This window comes from Schistosoma mansoni (genome assembly GCF_000237925.1).
Source record: "Schistosoma mansoni, WGS project CABG00000000 data, supercontig 0041, strain Puerto Rico, whole genome shotgun sequence".
In the NCBI taxonomy this organism is placed as follows: domain Eukaryota; kingdom Metazoa; phylum Platyhelminthes; class Trematoda; order Strigeidida; family Schistosomatidae; genus Schistosoma; species Schistosoma mansoni.
In genome coordinates this window covers 1,230,591-1,254,014 of record NW_017386027.1, presented here as the reverse complement: position 1 = coordinate 1,254,014, position 23,424 = coordinate 1,230,591, and the positions used below count along the sequence as shown (strand labels likewise).

Here is a 23,424-nt window from a genome sequence, read left to right as displayed (position 1 = left end):
GAATCCCATACCAGAACAGAAGAATAAAGGATGACAAGGAAGTGAGATTTGTCCAGGAGTAATTAAAATTTCAGTCAGTAGTACAATGAACGTGGTTTGTCAACAACTTTTACTAGGATTGTCTAAAATGATAATCATAAAAGCAAATATCATTATTACCCCCCTGGCTATTCCCAATGACTGTAAGTGTCAACTACGGGTGGTAAATCATCGGACAGAATATCATACAAAACCTGAGCCAGAAATATGGAGAGATTATCGCCAAAAGGTGAAGCTTTAGTAGGAATGAACAAAACTGACGGTACGAACATTTTAAATCCATGGACAACAAATTTCAACACTACAGCTGAAAATATTGTGTTTAGTATTAAACTTGAACAACTCAGCATGTGGCTGTTGGGGCATTTTTACCTCCATAATAACGTTGGTTTTATAGAAATTTCGACGTTCTGTAAACATGAACGCCCTCTTTTAATGTCCCTGTATTTTTACGCTTATGCGCCTTGTGTGTATTCGTGTATCAATGTCATTCACTCAGCATTTGGTTGTGCCTGCCTCTGCCGCACTTCTCGTTATCTGTTTTGAGCTAGATTAGCTCTTGCTATGAATAGTATTGCGAGTTGGAAAGTTACCTTTTCATCTTCATTCCCCTTACTGTTAGTCTCAGGCAAGAAGTGTATGAAATGTATGTATCCGAGATTCAGTCTCACACCTTACATACTTTTCCTGTTATTCACTAATGTGGATTAAGAGGATGACTATGCACGAGAGTGGGAGGCATGTAAATTTCGTTTAAATCATCATATTGTTCAAGTTGACATAAGATCAACCGAGCAATGAACAACTGTCTAAGGTGTTTTGTTCAATAAGAAGCTGAGGCTCATTTACCATTTACAGTTTGATTTTCTGATCACAGTAAAAATCACTCAGCGTAACAGAAGTTCCTCTGTGTCATTCGTTCGTCACTCCATGGTCATTACCTATGTTGCTGCTGCAAAAGTTTCATGTTAACACCCAAATTATTATACAAGGTACAGATGTTAGCACTTCTTGTGTTTTCGCTCCCACAAGAACCGACCACCCCTGAAGATGCGGCAAGGAGGTTCGAAAACCGCGACAAGATAAACTCAGAGGTCGACTCTGTTTTTTCATCGGGCTGTCAGTGGTTGAAGCGCCTTGACTGAACAAGTGGTATCAGCTACACCAGTGAAAACTCTCAAGAAGCTGGATATTAGTGAAGAATAAGCCGGAGAAATCAACACAGGCAAACTATTTTATTGATGTATATACTGCAGAGACACCCTTCCCTTCAGTCCACATGTACCCCCCTACATAAACACTGGACAGCGTGAACATTGTCAGTAAATACGATATCTCTGATTGGGTCTCTTTGTAACCCGTACAGTGAAATGTTGTAAACTTTCCATAAGGCTCGTTAAAATATCTAGATGACAGGAACAGGTAACCCAGGTGTTCAAGTAGGTTACTAAGAGAACTAGCGAATTTTGTCAAGAATCCATTAAATACGTATTTTAATCTATCTGTAACCAAAGGTTGATTACCGAAAGATTGAAAGAACTCCATAGCAAGTCCTGTCTTTAAAACAGCTATGAAACATAAACCCGAGAACTATCGACCCGTAAGCCTAACTAGCACGGTTGTTAAAATTTTACAAAACATTATTTAGGCGGAGTTAATTGGGTATCAACGAAAACCAGATTCTTCCTCATAAAGAGCATGGCTTTAGAACAGGTTTTCCCATCTTACCAACTTATTAGTAGCCTGTGAAATTTGGAGTGCTCTTAAAGACTAAAATGTACCTATTGACATGACCTATATTGACTTCAGTAAAGATTTTGACGAAGTTCCTTACAACCGGCTGTTATATAAGTTAAGAAATGTTGGGCTTGGCAGCAATCTATTAATCTGGATCAAAGACTTCCTAGTTGGGCGCCAACAAAGAGTACGGGCGAACTCCAAGTTTTCTGGCTGGGAAACTGTGCCTAGCGGAGTGCCTCAGGGTACAGTTTGGGGGCCAGTGTTATTCCTCTTGTACGTAAATAACCATCTTTGTCTCCTATCATCATCAGTCTTGCTATATGCTCACCATGTCAAGATATAAAGATCGATAGGAAGTAAAAGTGATAGCTTAGAACTTCAAAAGGACCTAAAGAAATTATCTGAATGGTCTCAAACTTGGCACTTGCTGATAAATGCTTCCAAGTGTATTGTGATGCATATTGATCATCAAGGTACAGATACATACATGATGAATAACATTGAGTTAAGTGTTGTCCAGACACACAATTACTTAGGAGTCATCGTTAGCCAAAACTTAAAAGCTACCGCACGCTGCCGTTCAATGGCCGCCAAAGGTTTTAGAGCCCTATGGTCAATACATAGAGCCTTTAGTCATGTCTACGCTAAAACGTTTTTGACTTTGTATACGGTATTTTTACACCCTAAACTTGATTACTGCATGCAAGCGGCTAGTTCCTGTCTAAAAGGAGACAGTGCGCTTTTGGGAAAGGTTCAGAGAACAGTAACTTATTTCCATTGTCATATCGAAGAACCATAGGCGACTTGATCACAGTCTTTAATTTACTTAGTGGTAAGTTCGCACCTCATACACCCTCAAATTTACGAGGACACTCCAAAAATGTTCACAAGCCCAGGACAAGTTACTTGTCAGCTTACTATCGACTTTCCAATCGAATCATCAACGCATGAAAATAATAATTCCAACAAGTGATTGAAGCTCCATCTGTCTACTATTTTAAAAGGACGTTGGATCAACCGAGAGACCACCATTGCCAAAACTAACACAGACCAACTAGCCTCCTGTCCTTTCCAAACTGAAACTGAAATTGACATGCTATCTTAACACAGAAAACTGGTGTTAGAGACTTTCCGAAATCTCAGGTTTTCTCACAACTCCATAGCGTATTTTTTGGAATAAATAATCACATAAGTTAAGTAGACGGCAATTTTTCATGTTTTTAATTTTATCATGAGTACATTGAAACGTAAGTGATTTTTGTCAATTGTACCAATGGATTATCGTTCCTCTCACCCCCCAACATATAGGCGGGTTCTTTAGGATACTTTTCCGTTGTTGATTTAGGGTCAAGTATTCGTTACATTTCTGACGTTTGTGATGTACATCTTGTTCTAGAAATGTCAACCCCAGCACAAAGACGACTTCTGCGTGACTTGAAACGCCTACAGTCTGACCCACCTCCTGGTATTTGTGGTTCTCCTGTTGAAGACAATGTTATGATTTGGAATGCTGTTATCTTTGGACCGGACGATACTGCTTTTGAGGATGGAACATTCAAACTTCGTTTAGACTTCACAGAAGACTATCCTAATAAGCCTCCAAGAGTTGTATTCACGTCCAAAATGTTTCATCCAAACGTATATGCTGATGGTAGCATATGTCTAGACATTCTTTCCAACGCTTGGAGTCCCACTTATGATGTACTAGCCATATTGACATCTATTCAGTCTCTTTTGGATGAGCCAAATCCTAACTCCCCAGCTAACAGCATGGCAGCTCAACTTTATGTGGAAAATAGACGCGAATATGAGAAACGCGTTCGTGCTTGTGTTGAGGAAAGCTGGTACGAAGAAGATGTGTGAAGATAAAGTTTGAGTAGTAATGACCACAGTAATTCGTTCTTGTACATAACTATTTTTCTTGTACAATCCTAACTGGCATTTAGTCTCGCGTTTCCATAATTTCATTTCTTCTGGTTGGATGCGCCTTGAGAAACCTATTATTTCACTTAAATGTAATTTCCTTGCCTGTGATTTAGAGACTCATCTGCTTGTGTTAAAGTCGAGTCAATAAAATTTGTTTATCATATCGTTTTCTCCTAGTTAATGTCTGTCTGTCGTAACTGTAAGTCACTTAGGTTTTTTTGGAGCTAATTGCTTTAAGATTCTTGTTCATAAGCTATGACTTTTCATTTCTTGGTTTGTGTAACGGTTGTTAGATTGATGTAAGGTTATTGTTACTGTAGTCCTCTGACACCCTGTTTATAGTCTGGCAGTTTGAGTGTAAGGTGTCGATTTTTATTTCGGTTTGGCTTTCTCCGATATTTGTCCGGAAGACTTCAGAATTAGCACTGACTCTTCGAAGGCTAGGTTTTCTTTATTTCCTAGTATCCGAAGTATCCATTGCTAGTGTTGGACAGTGTTTCGTAATGATTTAAGGTTTACAGGCTTTTAATAAGATGACTAGATGAGAATTATATAGTCAAGTGACTTGTCATCCTTATGTAAGTTTTGTTAGTCTTTAGTTGCACGGGAATATTCAATAATAAATGCTGTCCACTTACTAATTTTCTACTGTGATTCATCTATTTAATCACCCTTTTGTAAATGCAATGAGGACAATTCCTAGTAGTGTTTAAATGTTTTATATAGACTAAGTTAACTGGGCTTGATCTATGTGTTTCTTATATGATCTCAAGTGGCTTTAGAGGTACGGAGGGGTTTGTTATTTTTTGCGGTTGCCCGCACTCTCGAAGTATACTTATTTCTGAGGAATCTGGAAAGAGGCGTTATTATGTTAGTGGTTTTGGACATTCGGGAGCGTGACCTTAGTACGCAAGAAACAACTGCTCGGGGCTAGCTACATACGCTCAAATCATATTTTCTTTATTTAGCTTAGATCTTGTTACTAAACATAGTGTTTTGTTGTTTGTCGTATCCCTTTGCGTTTTTAAGTGCTTAGGTTTCTAGAAAGCGTGCTAATTATTTCACCTTTAATGTTTACTGAGTGTTTGAAACATTTAGACCACTCTTGGTTTGTCTGTAAGCAGAAATCTAATGCTTGTCCCCTTAATGTTAAACTCTTCGTACTCGTTCATCCTACTGAAATAAGGACTGTGAAATCGGGATTCTTCTCACTAGTAGGAAGACAAAAGTAATTCATTTCGAGTTTCCGGATAATCGTGAGTCGATTAATTCGCATAGTCATTGTTTCTTACATCAAAGTACATCCGATCCTACCTTTCAGTCATCTCAAAGCCTCTCTTTATTTGTTTCATGATGTACAGACTACAGCAAACCTCTTGGGGATAACAGTCCTAAGCATGTCACTCTCGTTTCGTACATCAATCATTAGACTGTAGATTTGATGAATGGCGTATGTGTCATCAACCTTTTAGACATATCTGATTTATAGCTTATCAAGTCTTAGGGTTTCCAACCACAGTTAGAAAGACCGAATGATAGAAATCCAATAGAAAGCTGAGTTTATTCCATGTGACTTTTATGAAAGCAGAGTCACCACTCATTACCGTCTTGTTACAGCTATAATGCGATAGGTTCACCAAGCAGGAAATCACACTAAGTTTGGGCGACATTTGTGTTTACGTGTTGCTGTTGTTACGTACATGAAATTTGTAGATGTAACCGCCTACTATCTTATATCAGACTTACAGGGTCCTATAAAGATTAACTGTTCTAATCTGTTCCTTAGGTAATAGTTGTCAATGCTGCTCCTTTAATTGACCAGTTGTTAAATATCATTTTGTAGGGCCAATTTTTTAAGTAGTATGAAGTCAGGGCCTCTGTCTGTATTCACTATATCATTCAGCAATACAGGAACTAAGTAGTGTGAGAAAGTTAGCCATATAAAGTTAACGAAGTAGGTTTTGATTCATTTCCGTATCCGTTGTTTAAGTCTTCCTATTGACGTTTAGGATTGCGATCGGTCAGTGCCTTATTAGCGTATGTTCATCCTTTGCAAATGAAATGAACTAAAGTTCACCCCATTGCACCAGCTAGTGGTTATCTGGACTCAGTAGCTTAGTAGATAGCACGATGGCATTTGAAGAGAATGGTGCTGGGCTCGATTTTCGGAGTGGATATCAACTCTGGGGTTCAAGTAGATCCAGCTGGTGAGTGCCAAATAGGACGAAGCACGCGTCTTGGGTTCCGTTTCTAGCTGCTATCCTTCTCTGCTTGTAAAGTGGGTTTTGATTCCCCAAAAATAACGTATGCATTTGATTTAAATACCAGTGACTTGTGTTTCGTCTGTTTTCATCATTGGTGACAAAGAAAGACGTTTGTTAAGAGCTTTCAAGCTTTTTTATTAGCGGAGTAGTGACCTAATGGTTGCAGTATCTGCATTTAAACCATGGGCTTACAGGATCGAATGTCATTACATCTGTTTTGTTTTTGTTAGCAACCCAGTGTCATTCGTCCTCACACTTGAGGTTAATTAGATAATCTAAATTTGATTACTCAAGTAATTATACCAATCGTATTTAAGAAACTCCGGAACTGGTTCGTAAGACTGCCATTGATGAGATACTCCCTTTGTTCAATTTCCAGACAGGTTTTTATGGCCATAGGGGGACACACTTCAGCTGATCTATCATTTGGCTGTTAAATCAGTCTGTGATATTAATATTATTCTCACTGCCTTTCAACCTTAAACTTCTAAGCAATTTAGACGAAAGACAGAACACTAATGGTGTCCTACTTGAGTCGTGTCTCAAAGATCCTCGGTCTTATTCTCAAACAAGGGGATACAAAGTCATCATGTCAATGGTAACCGTATAGATGGATTTCAATTTCGGATTTTAGAGATTACTACTAGCTCTCATATTGTAGGTTGAATCCTAAGCTGATTATACAAGTGCTAGTTAGCCGAGTTTAACTAAAATTGAATCGTTTGGTTTAGTTGAAAGTGTATGAACGTAAAATACATGGTTAGGTTTTTTATCAACACATATACTCAGTTAGTAGTTGAACAACAATATGTGTTGTTTGTTTCGAATAATAAATCTGATTTATTTCGGTCTGAGTAGAACCTGGATAATGAAAGGTAGATAATCGCTGATTTACATTGGTCAGAAGTGGTCTATAAAGCTTCAGTCGTAAACTTTGAGTGGGGCCTCATGATATTGATAAATTCGGTTTCTTTTTTCAAATCGAGAATTCAGAATCCTATTTATTTCAGTTCCATTAGTTGTTTTTTTTAACTTCCTGAGTTAATTTTCTGTGCTCTCTAGAGATGTATGGTGATTCAGACCACCTATCAAACTTGTTTCATGTACAGTAATCCTGACGATTTATGAAATAGTTAACCAAAATAACATCAAATTTAACTCAGTTTAGCATCAGTCTATATAAGTGTGTGCACTGAAATAAACACTCTGTTCATGTTCTGTAGATGGTTTTAGTTGAAAGGTTTATTTATTGCTACTTAAATTATGTAATTTTATTTGGTATGTTTTTTTAAAATTAGTAGTCTGCAGTTAATTACTTTCATGTATCGCCAGCTGGTAGCTTGATGATTTTATAGTTCAGACGTCTGACTGTCCGGAGACTGAGTGATTAGTGTTGAAGTTAGGCTTAAAAACTGTTCAAAAATAGTAAATCGATTGATGTCTTTGGGTTTTTATCAACTGAGGTGGTTTGGACCATTTCTATGTGCTCCCAGTTACCACCTACCTCGATTTCTTGTGTTGGTTGGAGTAAAGGGGGGGGGAGGCTGGAAAAAATCTAGGTATGACCAAATCAAGACGTAGAATCAGCCTGTGAAATATCTGACTGTTGATGTGAGCTATGTTATTAGTTGCAGACTACCTAATTGGAGGCGCTCGGCGACAGCTCAGAATTGTTCACGAGTCAGTCAGTCAGCTACAACGTAGGACCAGGCACATATATCCATCGGTCCAAGTTGTCATACCTCGTTAGCACAACAAGATGAACACCGGATTCATAGAAATAGTTAATTTAGTGGTGGTAATATATAAAAGAAAAGTTGTATATAAAGATATAGTACAGGAAGAAAGACAAATATGAAGCGATTTCAATCTCAAGGTTTAAGGGAAGATAAAGAGTGTATACACCTACACCATTGTGATCGATTCTGAGCCATGTCATCTAGAGTCTCCAACCATTGGAATTAGTTTGACTAACATAGCATTTAAAATACTTGCCTCAATAATTATCGGGCACCTAACTAAGACTCAAGAACTGCAAACACGAGAAAATCATGCTGACTTCAGACCTGGTCGTAGCTGCATCGACCACATATTCACTATTCGTTAGGTTTTAGAGCACAGACATGTTTATCGGCGTCCGACAATGATAGTTTTTCTTGACTTAAAAGCAGCAGTTGACTCTATAGACCGAGAGGCTCTGTAGCAGTATTTGTCATTGAAATGTTAGTCTTTTTCATTAATCATTAAGTTTACCGTCCACTTCTCAAATTATGTACCTAAACCTATACTTAACTAATGAGTTGTATTAATTGGTCAGTAACTTGATCGATCTAAGATCATTTTATTATTTCATATTAGTATATAGTTAAAGTTGAATTATATGTAGTTAATTATTCTATAGGCGTATAGATAATACTTATTCCTTATCCTATGCTTCATTTACTCCCTTATATTCAATGTTCAAGTGTACTTGTGTGGGTTTATTATTTTTATGTGTTTGAATGCACGTATTTTTTGTTCTAGAATTAATTAATACGTTTTTTTTCTGTTTTTTGTCTTAATGAAGTACATTCTCATTGTTTTTGTAAGAAAATTTATCAATATGATAATGGTTTAATTGATCTGTTAGTAATGAAATAGATATCATAGTTACTAATGATTTAACATGATTCTATATGTATATTTACATAGTTTATACTCTTTGTTATGTTAGTCAGTCAGTCAGCTACAACGTAGGACTAGGCACACATATGCATCGGTCCAAGTTGCCATACTTCGTTAGCACAATAAGATGAACATCGAATTCTTAGACTCTTTGTTATGTAAATCACTTGAAGATTGTACTTCATAAATGGATGGTTGTTACCATCACATTTATAAATAACTGTTAATTTACAATCAGCCTTTATCTTCAGCTGATTTTCATTTCATTTTAATTTATTTGGACACATAAATATTGGTACAAGGAGGCACCAGATATATATGCGCCACACAAGAAATTGTCCTTTCATCTTAATTATGTGAGGGCTATGATATTGCCCAGGTGCCCAGAACGAAGCAGGTGGTTTTCTTAGGGAGCTACACCCGGAGCCTTTGACCTAAAGGTCTGATCTACAAGGTAGTGAAGCATCGTAAGGAGATGAAGTCCCATGGTAGTTGGTGACCAATAATAAGTTTATACTCCATTTTGTTTCATTAGGATAGTGGAGCCCATGTTCACCATTGGTTTGGAATTGTGGTTTTCCATCTTTAGGTAGGTCCTCCATATCTACTAACCGGTTCAAAGCTCTGGACATTCACTTTTTATCCTTTTAATTCCGTAAACGACACTCTCACCACGAAAAAGCATTGAGTAGGACTTCCCTGGAAGAGGCGGTATGCGTGTGGCCATGTGAGAGCATTTCAAGAGAGGGGGCGGGCCCTCCCCACTCTCGGCCGTACCAGGGTATTTGGAGTCTGGTTAAATTATGATGGTGGAGACGGCTCCTAATTAAAAGCATTTGAGAACTATGACACCTGCTCAACGGTGTACATGACCTCCAGGATATCTAGAGAGTGAATAGCGAACGAATTTATCTTGACCACCTGTTACTAAGGGACTAAGCTCTTAGACTGTAAGGTAAAAAGTGTTCCTTTCAAGAAACTACCTGTTTCGGTTTAGGTATATGAAGAACATCTCAACCCATACACACATATATATGATGGTAAATTATTGTTAGATTATTTTTATATCCTCTGTTTAATCACACAAAATGAAATCCAAAATTCTTTAGATCTCACTATAAGCTCAATACATTAAAGTGATTGATCTGAGATCCCAGTTGTTTTTTTCTTTATGAAATGATATTATCACCATTCATTTGTGATTCAATGGATAACTGTGTACTTTTATCATTGATTTCATTTGCTTAATATGCCCCACAAGGGCCCTGGTACGGCCGAGAGTGGGGAGAGTCCGTTCTCTCTCTCCAAAATGCTCTCACATGGCAACGCGTATACAGCCTCTGTCAGGGGGGTCTTACTCACTGCCTTCTCATAGTGGCGGGGCTGTTGTTTACGAAATTGAGAGGACGAAAAGCGAATGTCTGGCACTTTAACCGGGTTGGTGGACACGGAGGGTCCACCTAGGGGAGTTGGAAAACCCTGATTCTAAACCAATGGTGCACATGGGCTGACTCCAGTATCCTGAGGGAACAAATGGCGTATAAATCAACCGTTGGTCACCGACTACCATGGGACTGCATCTCCTCACGATGCTCCACCACCTTGTGGATTAGGCCTTTAGGTCAACGGCTCCGGGTGCGGCTCCCTAAGAAAACCACCTGCTTCAGTTTGGGCACTTTGGCAGTATCACACAAATCAAATGAGATTTGTGTGGCGCATATATATCTGGTGCTTCCTTGTACCAATATTTATGTGTTTAAATAATAATGTTCAATAGAATTACTTGAACTTCATCTTGGAATTAACATCTACACGTATTAAATGCATGATTATTATATATAATTAGATCTTTAAGGTTTCATTTAAATAGAAGTTAATTAACTATTTTCTTTTTATCAGATGATAATTATGAAAGTTATCTAATCTATTGACTAAGATTAACTACTAAAATATTGTATGAATAGTTTAGGTGACTAGTTCACTGATTTTTGTTGTTGTTGGTAAATTTTTTTTAACTTAGGTATTCTTTGTTTATTCACCACTACCTCTTGATTGTTTCCAAAACTGTGTGAACTGTGAAATTTGGTTGTTTTATAAGGAAAGATGGATAGTGGCTAACAATGGAATCTAGTTTGACTAGCGTTTCGTCCCACTTGGGACTCGTCAGCTGGGTGTATCAACATCTCAGAGTTGATGTTCACTCTGGGAATCGAACCCAGTACCATTCTCTTCAAACGCCATCGCGCTATCCAATTAGCACAAGCAAGTGGCTATCAGGATTCAGTAGGTAATTGGAGAGAATAGTATTGGGCTCAAGTCCCAGAGTGAACATCAACTCTGAGATGCTGGTACACCAAGCTGACGAATCCCAAATAGGACGAAACGCGCCTCCTGGATTCCACTACTACCCACTATTTGTCTTTGCTTATAATGCTTGTGAATTAAGGCTATATCGAGGCAATGTGCATAGTATGCACATAGGCCAATAACATACTGATCAACTGCAGTCCTAAACATCTATGGGAAGATTCAAATAAAGTTTTATTCCATGATTTGAAAGGCAATATAGAGGACATGGAGTTTATTAGCTTAGTAACTTAAATCATTCTAGTATTCACTGGCTTTCCTTAATTTAGAAATTCGAAATTTCGCCTAATAAATTCATTATTCTCAGTTGTCAAGATACAGTTTATATAATTTAACTGTTCACTTATTTGTATGAATGTGTGTAAGTGATGTGGAACTTTCTCTTATTTATATATACTGCTTCAGTGTTACACGACTAGATGTTACTTATGAAGGAAATGTCACTAATCCAGATCAGTAAGATTCTGAGAATACTGAAGAATTTGTAGAACTCTAGTACTCAATCTATAATCAATAAGCATTTTGATATCGATCTGATTTATTAAATTATGGGGTAATCACATGGTTTTAAGTTTAGCTTCACATTATTGTTCATAAGAAGACAAATTCACACGAAGTTAATTGTTTCTAAGGATGATGAATGACAAACAAAGTTATCAAAATGATTTGAAAGACTCAATTCTAATTTAGTCTTAACTATGTTGTCGGGATCAATAATAAAGTTTCTACAATTAAGAGCGGGTAACATGAACTAGTTATTGACATTAATAAATTTGAATGTCTTATACATTGTAAATTGTATTCACCGTAGCTATCTACCTTAATGTGGTAATCGGCTTTCATGTCATGTTGACCTAATTAAGTTCTACCGTTTGAATTACTCGTTCCTTTAGGTTTTGTCATTTCAGGCAGGTTGCTTGGAGAATAGTAAGACTGAAAGCAGCAAACTTAGGGTTTGAGGCAGAATTCGTACTACTGACTGTATAGAAGTGAGATGTTTCCCTCAAACTGATAACATCTATAGAGATGCCGCCTTTTCAGAACAGAAAGAGGTGGTTAGAAAGATCAACTTTAAAAGTAACACCATACCACCGGTGGTAAGTTCTGAAGGTACGAAACTAATATCAGTAGCTACTCACACAAATCCTTCAAGCTGTTGTCCCTTAGGGCTATGCAGTCACTCTCTAAAGTCGTCGAAACCATGCCTAACTCAAGAAGAATTATCTTTTCACGGAGTGGGAAAATAAGTAGTTACGGCCCCTTATACCTCTAACAGCGTTCGAGATCATCCTGCTCACCTAGTCAGGACTTGTTTCTTCATAGTTTAAGACTCTTCAGAAGCCTCGATCTGCTAACTCTTCATAGACCATAGATAGTACGTGACGTGAATTTTCTTCCGATCAAACTATCTCCAGAAATTACTTAAGGGTACTGTCGCTTAATCATTTATAAAGGTGAAAGCTGACAACTGAACGAGGAGCCATCGGAAGAATATAGAACACTTAAATTTGGATTAAGTCTAAGAAGTAATTAATATCTAACTCGAAAGGTACTGGGTTCGAGTCCCAGAGTGAACATCAACTCTGAGATGCAGGTACATCCAGCTGACGAATCCCAAGTAGGACGAAGTATCGCTCATCCTGGATTCCACTACTAGCCTCTATCCATCTTTGAATTCCATTAACTCGGTTATATTTACGGATCATATTATCTACATAGATGCATAGATGCATAACCTTCAACTTTTGCTTTAGAAATCAATGATATTAATCATTACCTTTCTGTTAATACTCCTACTGATTTACTTTAAAGAAAAAGTTCTAAACGAAGTGTTCTTAAGGAAACGGAATAATGAATCAACAAGTTGAACTTGACCTGATTCATTTGAAGAATATGACCTTAGCTCATCAGTTAATATTAACATTAAGAATATTTGATTTTCACCGATTATTCGACTTATTATCAGAGTTTGGGTTTCTTATTTTTCGATATATATAATGGAAATGTTAAATGCTTACTTGCTTACTTACGCCTGTTACTCCCAAGGAGCATAGGTCACCGACTAGCATTCTCCAACCCACTCTGTCCTGGGCTAAAACAATAAATGATTGGTGTATTACAAATCATACGATCTGAATAGCATGTTAGTGATGTCTCTGATTGTAATACGAAAAATACAAATTCACTTAGTATTGCCAGGGTATGCTATTTATTTATTTAAACACATAAATATTGGTACAAGGAAGCACCAGATATATATGCGCCACACAAATCTCATTTGAATTTGTCATGGCTGTGATACTGCCCAGGTGCCCAAACCGAAGCAGGTGGTTTTCTTAGGGGCCCACACCCCAAGCCTTTGACCTAAAGGTCCAATCCACAAGGTAGTGGGTGGAGCATCGTGAGCAGATGCAGTTCCATGGTAGCCGGTGACCAACGATTGATTCATACGCCATTTGTTCCCTCAGGATACTGGAGTCAGCCCATGTGCACCATTGGTTTAGAATCAGGGTTTTCCAACTCCCCTAGATGGACTCACCGTGTCCATCAACCCGGTTAAAGCGCCGGACATTTGCTTTTCGTCCTCTCAATTTCGTAAACAACACCCCTGCCACTGTGAGAAGGCAGTGAGTAGGACTTCCGTGACAGAGGCTATATACGTGTGGCCATGTAAGAGCATTTGGAGAGAGAGAACGGACTCTCCCCACTCTCGGCTGTAGCAGGGTATTTGGGGGGCCAGTGTGTGCTAACTAGTATTAAAGCCGGGTTTCAGGACTGCTGAGGAGTCCCACAATAGGACGAGACGGCCGTCCAGTTCTACCAGGTTTTCCATGATGATCTAGCTTCAATTGACTCATGATTTCAACAATATAAAATTACTAAAATCTCTACAAAACCCCCTTCTGATACTATTCTATATTGTTTTTTTCGCTGTATCGTTACATCACATATGTTAGATTATTCATGTGAATTCGTTCAACGTCATTCAACATATATATATTAACAAACAGTTAAGCAATTGACTGTATAGATCCTTACATTCATCGTTGACTGATGGATGTTAAAGTTCCAAAATGTATTCGAAAATCCCACTTGACTTTTATGGACTTATATTAGTGAGTTTATCAACCATCATTGACTTGAACGGTATATGTCGACGTTTAAAATAATCGCAATTTTGTGAACTGGAATTAGGACATCATCATTTTAATAATTTTATGTATCTCATCATTAGATATTTTGACTAAATACACTATATCATTGGCCCCCAAATGCCGTGGTACGGCCGAGGGTGTGGAGAGTCAGCTCTCCTTCTCCAGATGCTCTCGCTGAAGGGGTGTCGTTTACGAAATTAAGAGGACTAAAAGTGAATGTCCGGCGCTTTAACCGGTTCGGTGGATATGGAGGATCCACCTAGGGGAGTTGGAAAACTCTGATTCCAAATCATTGGTACACATGGGTCTACTATCCTAAGGGAACAAATGGAGCATGGACGTATTGTTGGTCACCGACTATCATGAGACTGCATCTCCTTACGTTGCTCTACTGTCTTGTGAATTAAACCTGTAGGTCAAAGACTATTCTATATTTTATATAGTTGAAATCATGAGTTATTTGAAACCAGACCACCATGGAACACCTGGAAGCACTGGACGGCCGTTTCGCCCTATTGTGGGACTCTTCAGTGGTGCGCATCCACGATGCCGCCTCCCGAGATTCGAACCCAGGACCTATCAGTCTCGCGCGCGAGATGCTACTGTACTCTGGTCACGAAGAGGAAAATACTCCGCACACTCAAGGAGTTGCTCTGATGTTGTTCATATAAGCACGTAATGCACATGTAAGATGGGAATCTCATGGATCTAGGATCATCAAAGTAACCTTCAAAACAAAGAAGGAGGGAATCACAATTATGTTATCCAATGATGTGCACCCACCAATGATAGCAACGACGACGATAAAGATCAGTTTTATGAGATACTGCAACCTATCATAGCGAAATGCCCAAAAAAGAACCTTACCATCCTGATGGGAGACCTAGACGCCAAAGTCGTAATGGACTCCACAAAACCGCCTTCTGATACTATGCTATATTGTTTGTTTGTCTTTGTTTTTCCCTATATCGTTACATCACATGTATCAGTAAGATTATTCATGTGAATTCGTTCAACGTCACTAAATTCATATAACATATACATATGAACAACAATAATAATTTGTATCTAAATCCTTTTTTTCATGGTATCCATACAACTTATCATTGAATTGAATGGATTCAATTTATTTTCCCCTTTTACAAAATAACCAATATCTAACCAAATTTTTTTTCGTTACCCCTTAACAACAATAATTGATTCATATTCTAGGTCATATAAAGTTAAATATAAAAGATAAACTTATTGTCTAATTTTAATAGTACAAATAATCATACTTTTTTTCTTGTATCTATGGTTAGTATTGTGTGTGTGTGTTTATGTTTTATTTATTATTATTGAAATGTAACTTTTACTGTTTCATGTAACTAACATGTTTGTTTTTTATTTGGTGAAATTGCAATTAAGTCTATAAGCGAATTAATTAGCAATAAATCTTTACTTAACTTGTTGAAGTATAATATTTAAGTAGTAGTTATCAAGCCCCCAAATGCCCTGATAGGGTCGAAAGTGGGGAGGGTTCTCTCTCCCTATCGAAATGCTCTCACATGGCCACACATATATAGCCTCTACCAGGAAAGTCCTACTCACTGCCTTCTCGTGGCGGGGCTGTTGTTTACAAAATTGAGAGGACGAAAAGCGAATGTCCGTCACTTTAACCAGGTTGGTGGACATGGAGAGTTCACCTAGGGGAGTTAGAAAACCCTGATTCCAAACCAATGGTGCACATGGGCTCCAGTATCCTGAGGGAACAAATGGCGTATGAACCTATTGTTGGTGACCGGCTACCATGGGACTGCATCTCCTCACGATGCTCCACTGCCTCGTGGATCAGTTCTTTAGGTCAAAGGCTCCGTGTGTAGCCCCCTAAGAAAACCACTTGCTTCAGTTTGGGCATCTGGGTAGTATTGTAGCCCTCACACAAATCAAATGAGATTTGTGTGGCGCATATATATCTGGTGCCTCCTTGTACCAATATTTATGTGTTTAAATAAATAAGGAGTTATCAAATTTATAAATTTGTGATCATTATGGGGGTTTTACAGATTGGATGGTCGTGTGATTTCACGAATTGATTGAAGTTAGACTTATCTAGTATTGGGTCTTACTTTAGTGTTCTAAAGGCTAAACATTTACGATTAACACTGAAGGTCTTGGGTTCGACTCATGAATGCTCAATACTGAAGAACCCTACACTAGAACGAAACAGCGATCTAGTGCTTTCAACTTCTCAGTGGTTGTCTAACTTAAATCAATTCGTGATCTTAATCAACTTGTGTGTTGACTAACATTAGTGAAGATGTATGTTTCAATGATGAATCAGGATGATTTCTGGCATGTTTGAGATATGTTTGATAAAGTCATAACACCAAGTCTCTGAGGCTCATAGTCGTTAGCTTTAATTGTATAAAAGATTTCAAGTTGTTTTAGTTTCTTCCATTGAAACATTAAACTGATGGTCTTAAGATCAACTATTAGCTCAGATTTACATGTTATTTTGAGTCAATCTTTGTTTTTTATCTAGTTTCATTTATAGTGTATTCATTTTCATTGTTGTTTTTCTGTCTCTAAGGCGTCTCTCAAAATCACTTTTTCAGTGCTTAATTTAATTTAGTGTCTAAAAAGAATTTCAACCACCTAAAATCATAAATATACACCAAATACATGTTAAGTGAATATAGGGCGATTAGTCTGTTATGATTAGATTCGTACACTTTCATTATTGATATTGGTAATTGTCTACGGAAGAGTAGGAAAAAAAAATTCCGACCGTTGCTGCTACCTTGACGTGGTGCTCGGGCTTGCCTATCATGATGAACCAATCGAGCTATACTGGCTGGAACAATCGTTCCTCAAGGTCCTACCATCCCACAAAGGTCGGTTGAAGAGCGGTAAGACTAAAATCAGTAAACCCAAGGTCCGAAGTCGTACTTCTGAATGTACAGAGGTGTGACAGCAGTAAGGTGTTTCCTTCAGACAACCAGCATAACAGCGATGCTGCATTCCCACAAGGAGAAGTGGGGTTAGAAAAGGTCGACCCTAAAAATGCACACCTCGCCTTATCCCATGGATATCGGTCTCCGGCGGTAAGGTCCCAACAAGTACGCAGCTAACACAAAAGCTACCCGCAAAAAGGTCGTGTGTGACCGACCTCAAGCAGTTGTCCCTTGGGCATTGCGGTCATACTCTCAGGTCATTAAGACCACTTCTTATCCAGTTTTCTTTTCAGGCACCTCTAGAAGAACCCTTCCACGGTGTGGGTAACCGGGAAGTGATAACTGCACTGAGCAACAATGCAAGGATGTTTGGGACGCGTTTCTCCTCATCTAAATGTAAATTGTTACTCCAGGACTGGCCTGCATCAACACCTGAACTAAGAATAGGGAGCGAAGTAGTCGAACGCGTCGACAACTTCACTTATCTTGGAAGTCTGATCAGCCCTAATGGGTTGGTGTCTGACGAAATCTCAGCACGGATTCAAAAAGCTCGTTTGGCTTTTGCCAACTTACGTCATCTATGACGAAGAAAAGATATCCGTCTATCAATCAAGGGACGAGTATACTGCACAGAAGTTCGCTCTGTTCTACTTTACGGCTGTGAAACGTGGCCATTCAGAGTAGAAGATACTCGTAAATTACTAATATTTGACCACAGATGTCTTAGAAATATTGCTCGCATCTTCTGGGATCACCGGTTAAGTAATAGTAAGGTTAGGCACAGGGTATTAAGGAATGACGGTAAATCAGTTGATGAGGTCATGAATCTTCATCGACTGAGATGGTTGTGCCACGTGTTACGTATGCCTGAACACCGATTACCACGACGCTCTATGATGACTAGTATTGAGGATGGTTGGAAGAGAGTTAGGGGCGGCCAAACCAAAACATGGCATCAGTGCTTGAAGTCACTAACTTCTAGTCTGAGCCATGTTGGTAGATGCAGACTGCCTGGTTGGGGTCCGCGTGACTATCGTAACCAATAGTTGGAGACTCTGTGTGACATGGCTCAGAATCGATCACAATGGCGTAGGTGTATACACTATTTATCTTCCCTTCAACCTTAAGATTAAAATCGCTTCATATATGTCTTCCTTCCTACACTATATCCTTATATACAACTGTTATTTTATATATTACCACCACTAAATTAACTATTTCTATGAATTCGGTGTTCATCTTGTTGTTGTAATGAGGTGTGGCAACTTGGACCGATGCATATGTGTACCTTGTCCTACAATGTAGCTGATTGACTGACTGAGAAAAAAAAACCTTTCGTTTATTATCATAGTAACATCAATACTATCATAGTTACTAACTTTTGTACTTTTCCGTTAAACAGAAATATATAAACCCTATTTACAATCTGAACTTGTTTAATCAACATGCTACTGATTGGTTTTTCAATAGATTAGATTGTGAACCCACTTTCGACTAACTGCATGATTTTTGTTCCATCTGTAATCTTATCAAAGACGTTGAAGAACGTAGCATACTGTTACATATATTCAACGACCATGTTGTTTTAAAATTGAATTCCATACTGAAATAAACTAGTTTTTCTACCCCTATAAGTTTTCTCCACTAACAGTAACCCACTAACTCTGCGACTTTACTTTTTAATACAGTCAGTATGACACGAAATCCTAAATGTGTTTGAATTCTTCTTGAAAATGTTCAATAAGGTGCTACTTCTCTTTATAGTCTTTGCCTAACTTGACTATAATGGTTTAGATATTGAAAATCAAAAAGTTTATATTTCCATGAGATAACCACAATCACTGTTTGAAGACATTTCGTGATATGGCTTAGGATTACTCTTAGTGGTGTGCTCACTCCTTGACTTTCTCTAAGTTTTGAGTTCCAATACACTTTCATAAGTGCATTTCTTTTACGTCTTCTTGAATCATATTCTCACTTTTTTAGTCTTTCTCACATACATAGTCACTGCAATTGTTTCAACACTTTTGGTATTTATGTTAATTACATTTTATGTTTAGTGCAATATAGTGACGTGGACTAATGAATATTTATGCCAGCTAGTCATAAATAAGCAACATATAACCCGGTACATATGTGCGTCAGTTCAAGTTACTACATCACATTTACAAAGTGAAGACCCGCCAAATGCCCTGGTACGGCCGAAAGTGGAGAGAGTACGCTGTACCTCTCGAAATCCTCTCATATGACCACGCGTATATAGCCTCTCCCAGGGAAGTCCTACTCATTGCCTTCTCGTGGCATTACTGTTGTTTACGAAATTGAGAGGACGAAAAGCGAATGTCCAGCACTTTAGCAGGGTTGGTGGACACTCTCCGTGTCCACCTAGGGGAGTTGGAAAACCCCAATTCCAAACCAGTAGTGCACATTTGCTCCAGTATCCTTATTGAACAAATGTCGTATGAATCAATCGTCGGTCACCGGCTACCATGGGACTGCATCTCCTCACGATGCTCCACTGCCTTGTGGATCAGATCTTTAGGTCAAAGGCTCCGGGTGTGGTCCCCTAAGAAAACCACCTGCTTCGGTTTGGGCACCTGGGTAGTATCACAGCTCTCACACAAATCAAATGAGATCTGTGTGGCGCATATATATCTGGTGCCTCCTTGTACCAATATTTATGTGTTTAAATGAATAAATAACATAATCAAGACTAAGCACAGAGTATTTATATCAGACTTTATGTTGGTTATTACAAATTGACTATCACTATGACAATACGACTTGCATTAAAGATTAAGCTACTACTAGACTCGAAACTCTATCGATAGGCTATGCATAGGCTAAATATGGAAAACCAAAGTAGAAGTGTTCAGCTCAATTATTAGCGGTTCAATACACCCATTGAGTTTAGAGTAGAAATCAATAATAGGGAAGAATTCACATATTTGGTAATAAATTAAGTGTCTATCTACCCATGCTCAGTGGCCAGTCATATTTTACTCTCACTAGTCACAAATCAAAAAGTTAACAACTTACATCGTTAAATTTATTCTTCAATTAATTATAGCGAAACCTCCGCATGTAGCTCTTCTAGGGCTACCCCCAAGCCCAGGCAAAGGAGGAGGGTTGGGCATGGGGTTGGCAACCCCATCACGTAGGAAAAATTCTTACTAAAAATAACGCTAACCAGAATAAACAAATGAAACCATTTAAACCCTGCCCTCCATGTTGAAGGAAGAATTATGACGTCTCATGATGAAAGATAAGATTCTTTGGAAGTCACGAGGTCGATGCCCGTTCTAACAACCAGAGCAACAATTAATATAGGTACATGGAATGTTCGGAATATGTGGGAGACGGGGAAGACCAGTCAAATAGCGACAGAAACGAGGAGATACAAATTGGCGACTCTCGGAATCAGCGAAATCCGTTGGACACAAGCTGGACATCAAAGGTTAGATACGGGAGATATGCTACTGTACTCTGGTTAAGAAGATGAAAATACTCTGCACACTCAAGGAGTTGCTCTGATGTTGTTCATATAGGCATGTAATGCACATGTAGGATGGGAATCTCACGGATCAAGAATAATCAAAGCCTCATTAAAAACAAAGAAGGAGGGAATCACAATTATGTTATCCAATGTTATGCATCTACCAATGATAGCAACGACGACGATAAAGATCAGTTTTGTAGGAAACTGCAACCTATCATAGCGAAATGCCCAAGAAAGAACCTTACCATCCTGATGGCAGATTTAAACACCAAAGTCGTAATGAACAACAACGGTTATGAAGTTTTCATGAGGAGTAACAGCCGTAAAGAAAGGGATGATTTCGAGATTTGATATCCCTATTCAAATTATTTATTTATCTTTAAAGTTGAATTCACGAGTCAATCTAAGCTAGGCTACCATTGAAAACGTAGAAGTACTGGATAGATGTTTCGTCCTTATAAATTCAACTTTGAAAATACTACAATCTCCACTAATTCACAAAATTGATATTTATTTATTATTAATTCATTAAGAGAATATAATAATTGAACTACTATTCACTTTATACTGTCCCCCTTATCAAGTTGAATGTCATATACACTAACAAAATTTGTTAGTGACAAATGAATTGCTCCATTTTTATCACAATTAATTTTAGCATTGTTAAGTGTAATAGTTTACGGGGTACCTAACCTGTCATATGCCTTGATGGTGTTCTCATGACTTCCAAGTTGCCTGACCTGCCAAGGTCGATAGGACAATGCATGACAGTATTGTTGTGTGCTAGCATCAAAGAATACGCCGATGACATAGTTCTATTTGGTGAAGACGCTGACAAAATGCAGAGTCTTCTGATCATTATAAGCAACAATGCAGGCATGTTCGGGATGCGATTCTCCCCCTCGAAGTGCAAAATGTTACTTCAGGATCGGGTTGCATCGACACCTGAACTATTGATAAGGAGTGAAGTAGTTGAGAGTGTTGACCGCTTCACTTATCTTGAGAGTCTCATCAGCCCCTGTGGTCTGGTGTGTGACAGAATCTCAGCACAGATAGAGAAGGCTCGTCTAGCTTTCACCAACATGCGTCATTTATGGCGTAGGCGAGATATCCGTCTAGCAACCAAAGGACGGGTTTACTATGCAGCAGTTCGTTCCGTCCTACTTTATGTCTGTGAAACATGGCCGGTAAGAGTAGAGGATATTCATAGGCTACTAGTATTCGATCATAGGTGTCTTCGAAGCATTGCTCGTATATCTTGGGACCGCTGAGTAAGTAATACAGATGTTAGGAAACGGGTACTAGGTAAGAATGGCAAATCGATTGACCAAGTAGTGAAACTTGATCAGTTGAGATGGCTGGGACACGTGTTATGTATGCCCACCAACCGACTTCCCCGACGTGCAATGTTTTATGATGTAGGAGTAGGTTGGAAAAAAGCTAGGGGCGGCCAGACGAAAACATGGCACAAATCCATGAAGTCACTGACAATTGAACTGAGCCATGTTGGTAGGTGTAGACTACCTGGTTGGGATTCGCGAGATGATAGCAATCGATGGTTAGAGACTTAGAATATCATGGCTCAAAATCGTTTACAATGGCGAAGGTGCATCCACTCTTTTTGTTCTACTGAATTCTTCATGTCTCTATCTTTTTTCTCTCTCCAAATTTATTTCATTGGATTATACTCCTTGAATAACATCTTCAAACCCTAATCTTTCGGATTACTGCTTATACTCTTACTACTACTTCTACCACTATGGGATTTAAATCGACAATTGCATCTCTGTGTTTATGTGGTATGACAACTCGAACTGATGTACGTACGTACGAAGTTCTACATTGTGACTGATTGTAATTGTTTACAGATAGATTATATTCTTTCACAGAATACTATCTTTGAATTTATTATATTCCATAGATAATGTACGGATAATCTATATATATCATTCCTAACTATGGGAGTTATCATTAAACCAATTCTATTCCAAGCTATCAAACCTTATCAAGTCTACTGGCCAACTACTTATTCATTTAATACATTCAGTCAAATATTCATTTTGAACTCCCATGATATCTATCGTAATTTAACTTTTGAAGAATGTTTATATCGTGAAGGTGAAAAATATTTCCAATCTTTGAAAGAGAAACCATCATGGTTTACCAAAATCTTGTTATGGCGTAATACTTCTTCTATTGTAATTGGTCGATTTCAAAATCCATGGAAAGAAGTAAATCTATCATTGATACATTTTAATAAATGGAAATTAGCTAGACGTTCTACTGGTGGTGGTACTGTATATCATGATCTTGGTAATTTAAATATATCATTTATACAACCTAGATATTATATGAATAGACAGCAATGTATGGAATTTCTTCAATCTGTTTTAGAACCATTATTAATACCATTAAATTATACTATACATATTGGGAATAGATATGATTTATGGATTAAAGAAAATCAAATGAATATAAATACAGAGCAAGTAAGTGAGATCAAATAATATAGATCTTTTTCGACATTATGATAAGCATCTTAAAGGTGAGAAGAGGGAAGAATCTTTCTATTGATGTTAAGGACTGCAACTGGTTAGTCTCTAATTGGCCATATGTGCATACTATGCGTATTGCCTTGATATAGCCTTAATTCATAAGCATTGTAAACAAAGATGGATAGTGGGTAGCAGTGGAATCCAGTTTGACGTGCGTTTTATCCTATTTGAGACTTGTCAGGTGGATGTTCCTGCATCTCAGAGCTGATGTTCACTCTGGGACTGGAATCTGGTAGCTTTCGCTTCAAACGCCATCGCGTTCCAGAGTGAACATCAACT

At 38.2% G+C, this 23,424-nt stretch overlaps 2 protein-coding genes and 1 non-coding gene across 3 annotated transcripts in view; 2 read left to right on the top strand and 1 right to left on the bottom strand.

Moving 5' to 3' along the window:
- Window positions 1–85: 85 nt before the first annotated feature.
- Smp_169440 (ubiquitin-conjugating enzyme rad6, putative) lies at window positions 86–3,865 on the top strand (the record flags this gene model as incomplete). Its single annotated transcript, XM_018790689.1, has 2 exons — window positions 86–268; window positions 3,088–3,865. 2 exons carry the CDS (start codon window positions 86–88, stop codon window positions 3,640–3,642), a joined length of 738 nt encoding a protein of 245 aa, XP_018646084.1. The 3' UTR covers window positions 3,643–3,865.
- Window positions 3,866–10,827: 6,962 nt separating this feature from the next.
- Window positions 10,828–10,900, bottom strand: Smp_tRNA_00723_Pseudo_TTG.1.1. The gene has a single exon. It is a non-coding gene (tRNA).
- An 11,648-nt stretch (window positions 10,901–22,548) lies between these two features.
- The window catches only part of Smp_086960 (lipoate-protein ligase, putative), a gene marked incomplete at both ends in the record, with an annotated part of 17,148 nt that continues 16,272 nt past the window's right edge, over window positions 22,549–23,424 (top strand). Inside the window, one exon of the mRNA XM_018790688.1 lies at window positions 22,549–23,079. Within this exon, the coding sequence (XP_018646083.1) occupies window positions 22,549–23,079 (531 nt within the window). The remainder of the gene's footprint in view (window positions 23,080–23,424) is intronic.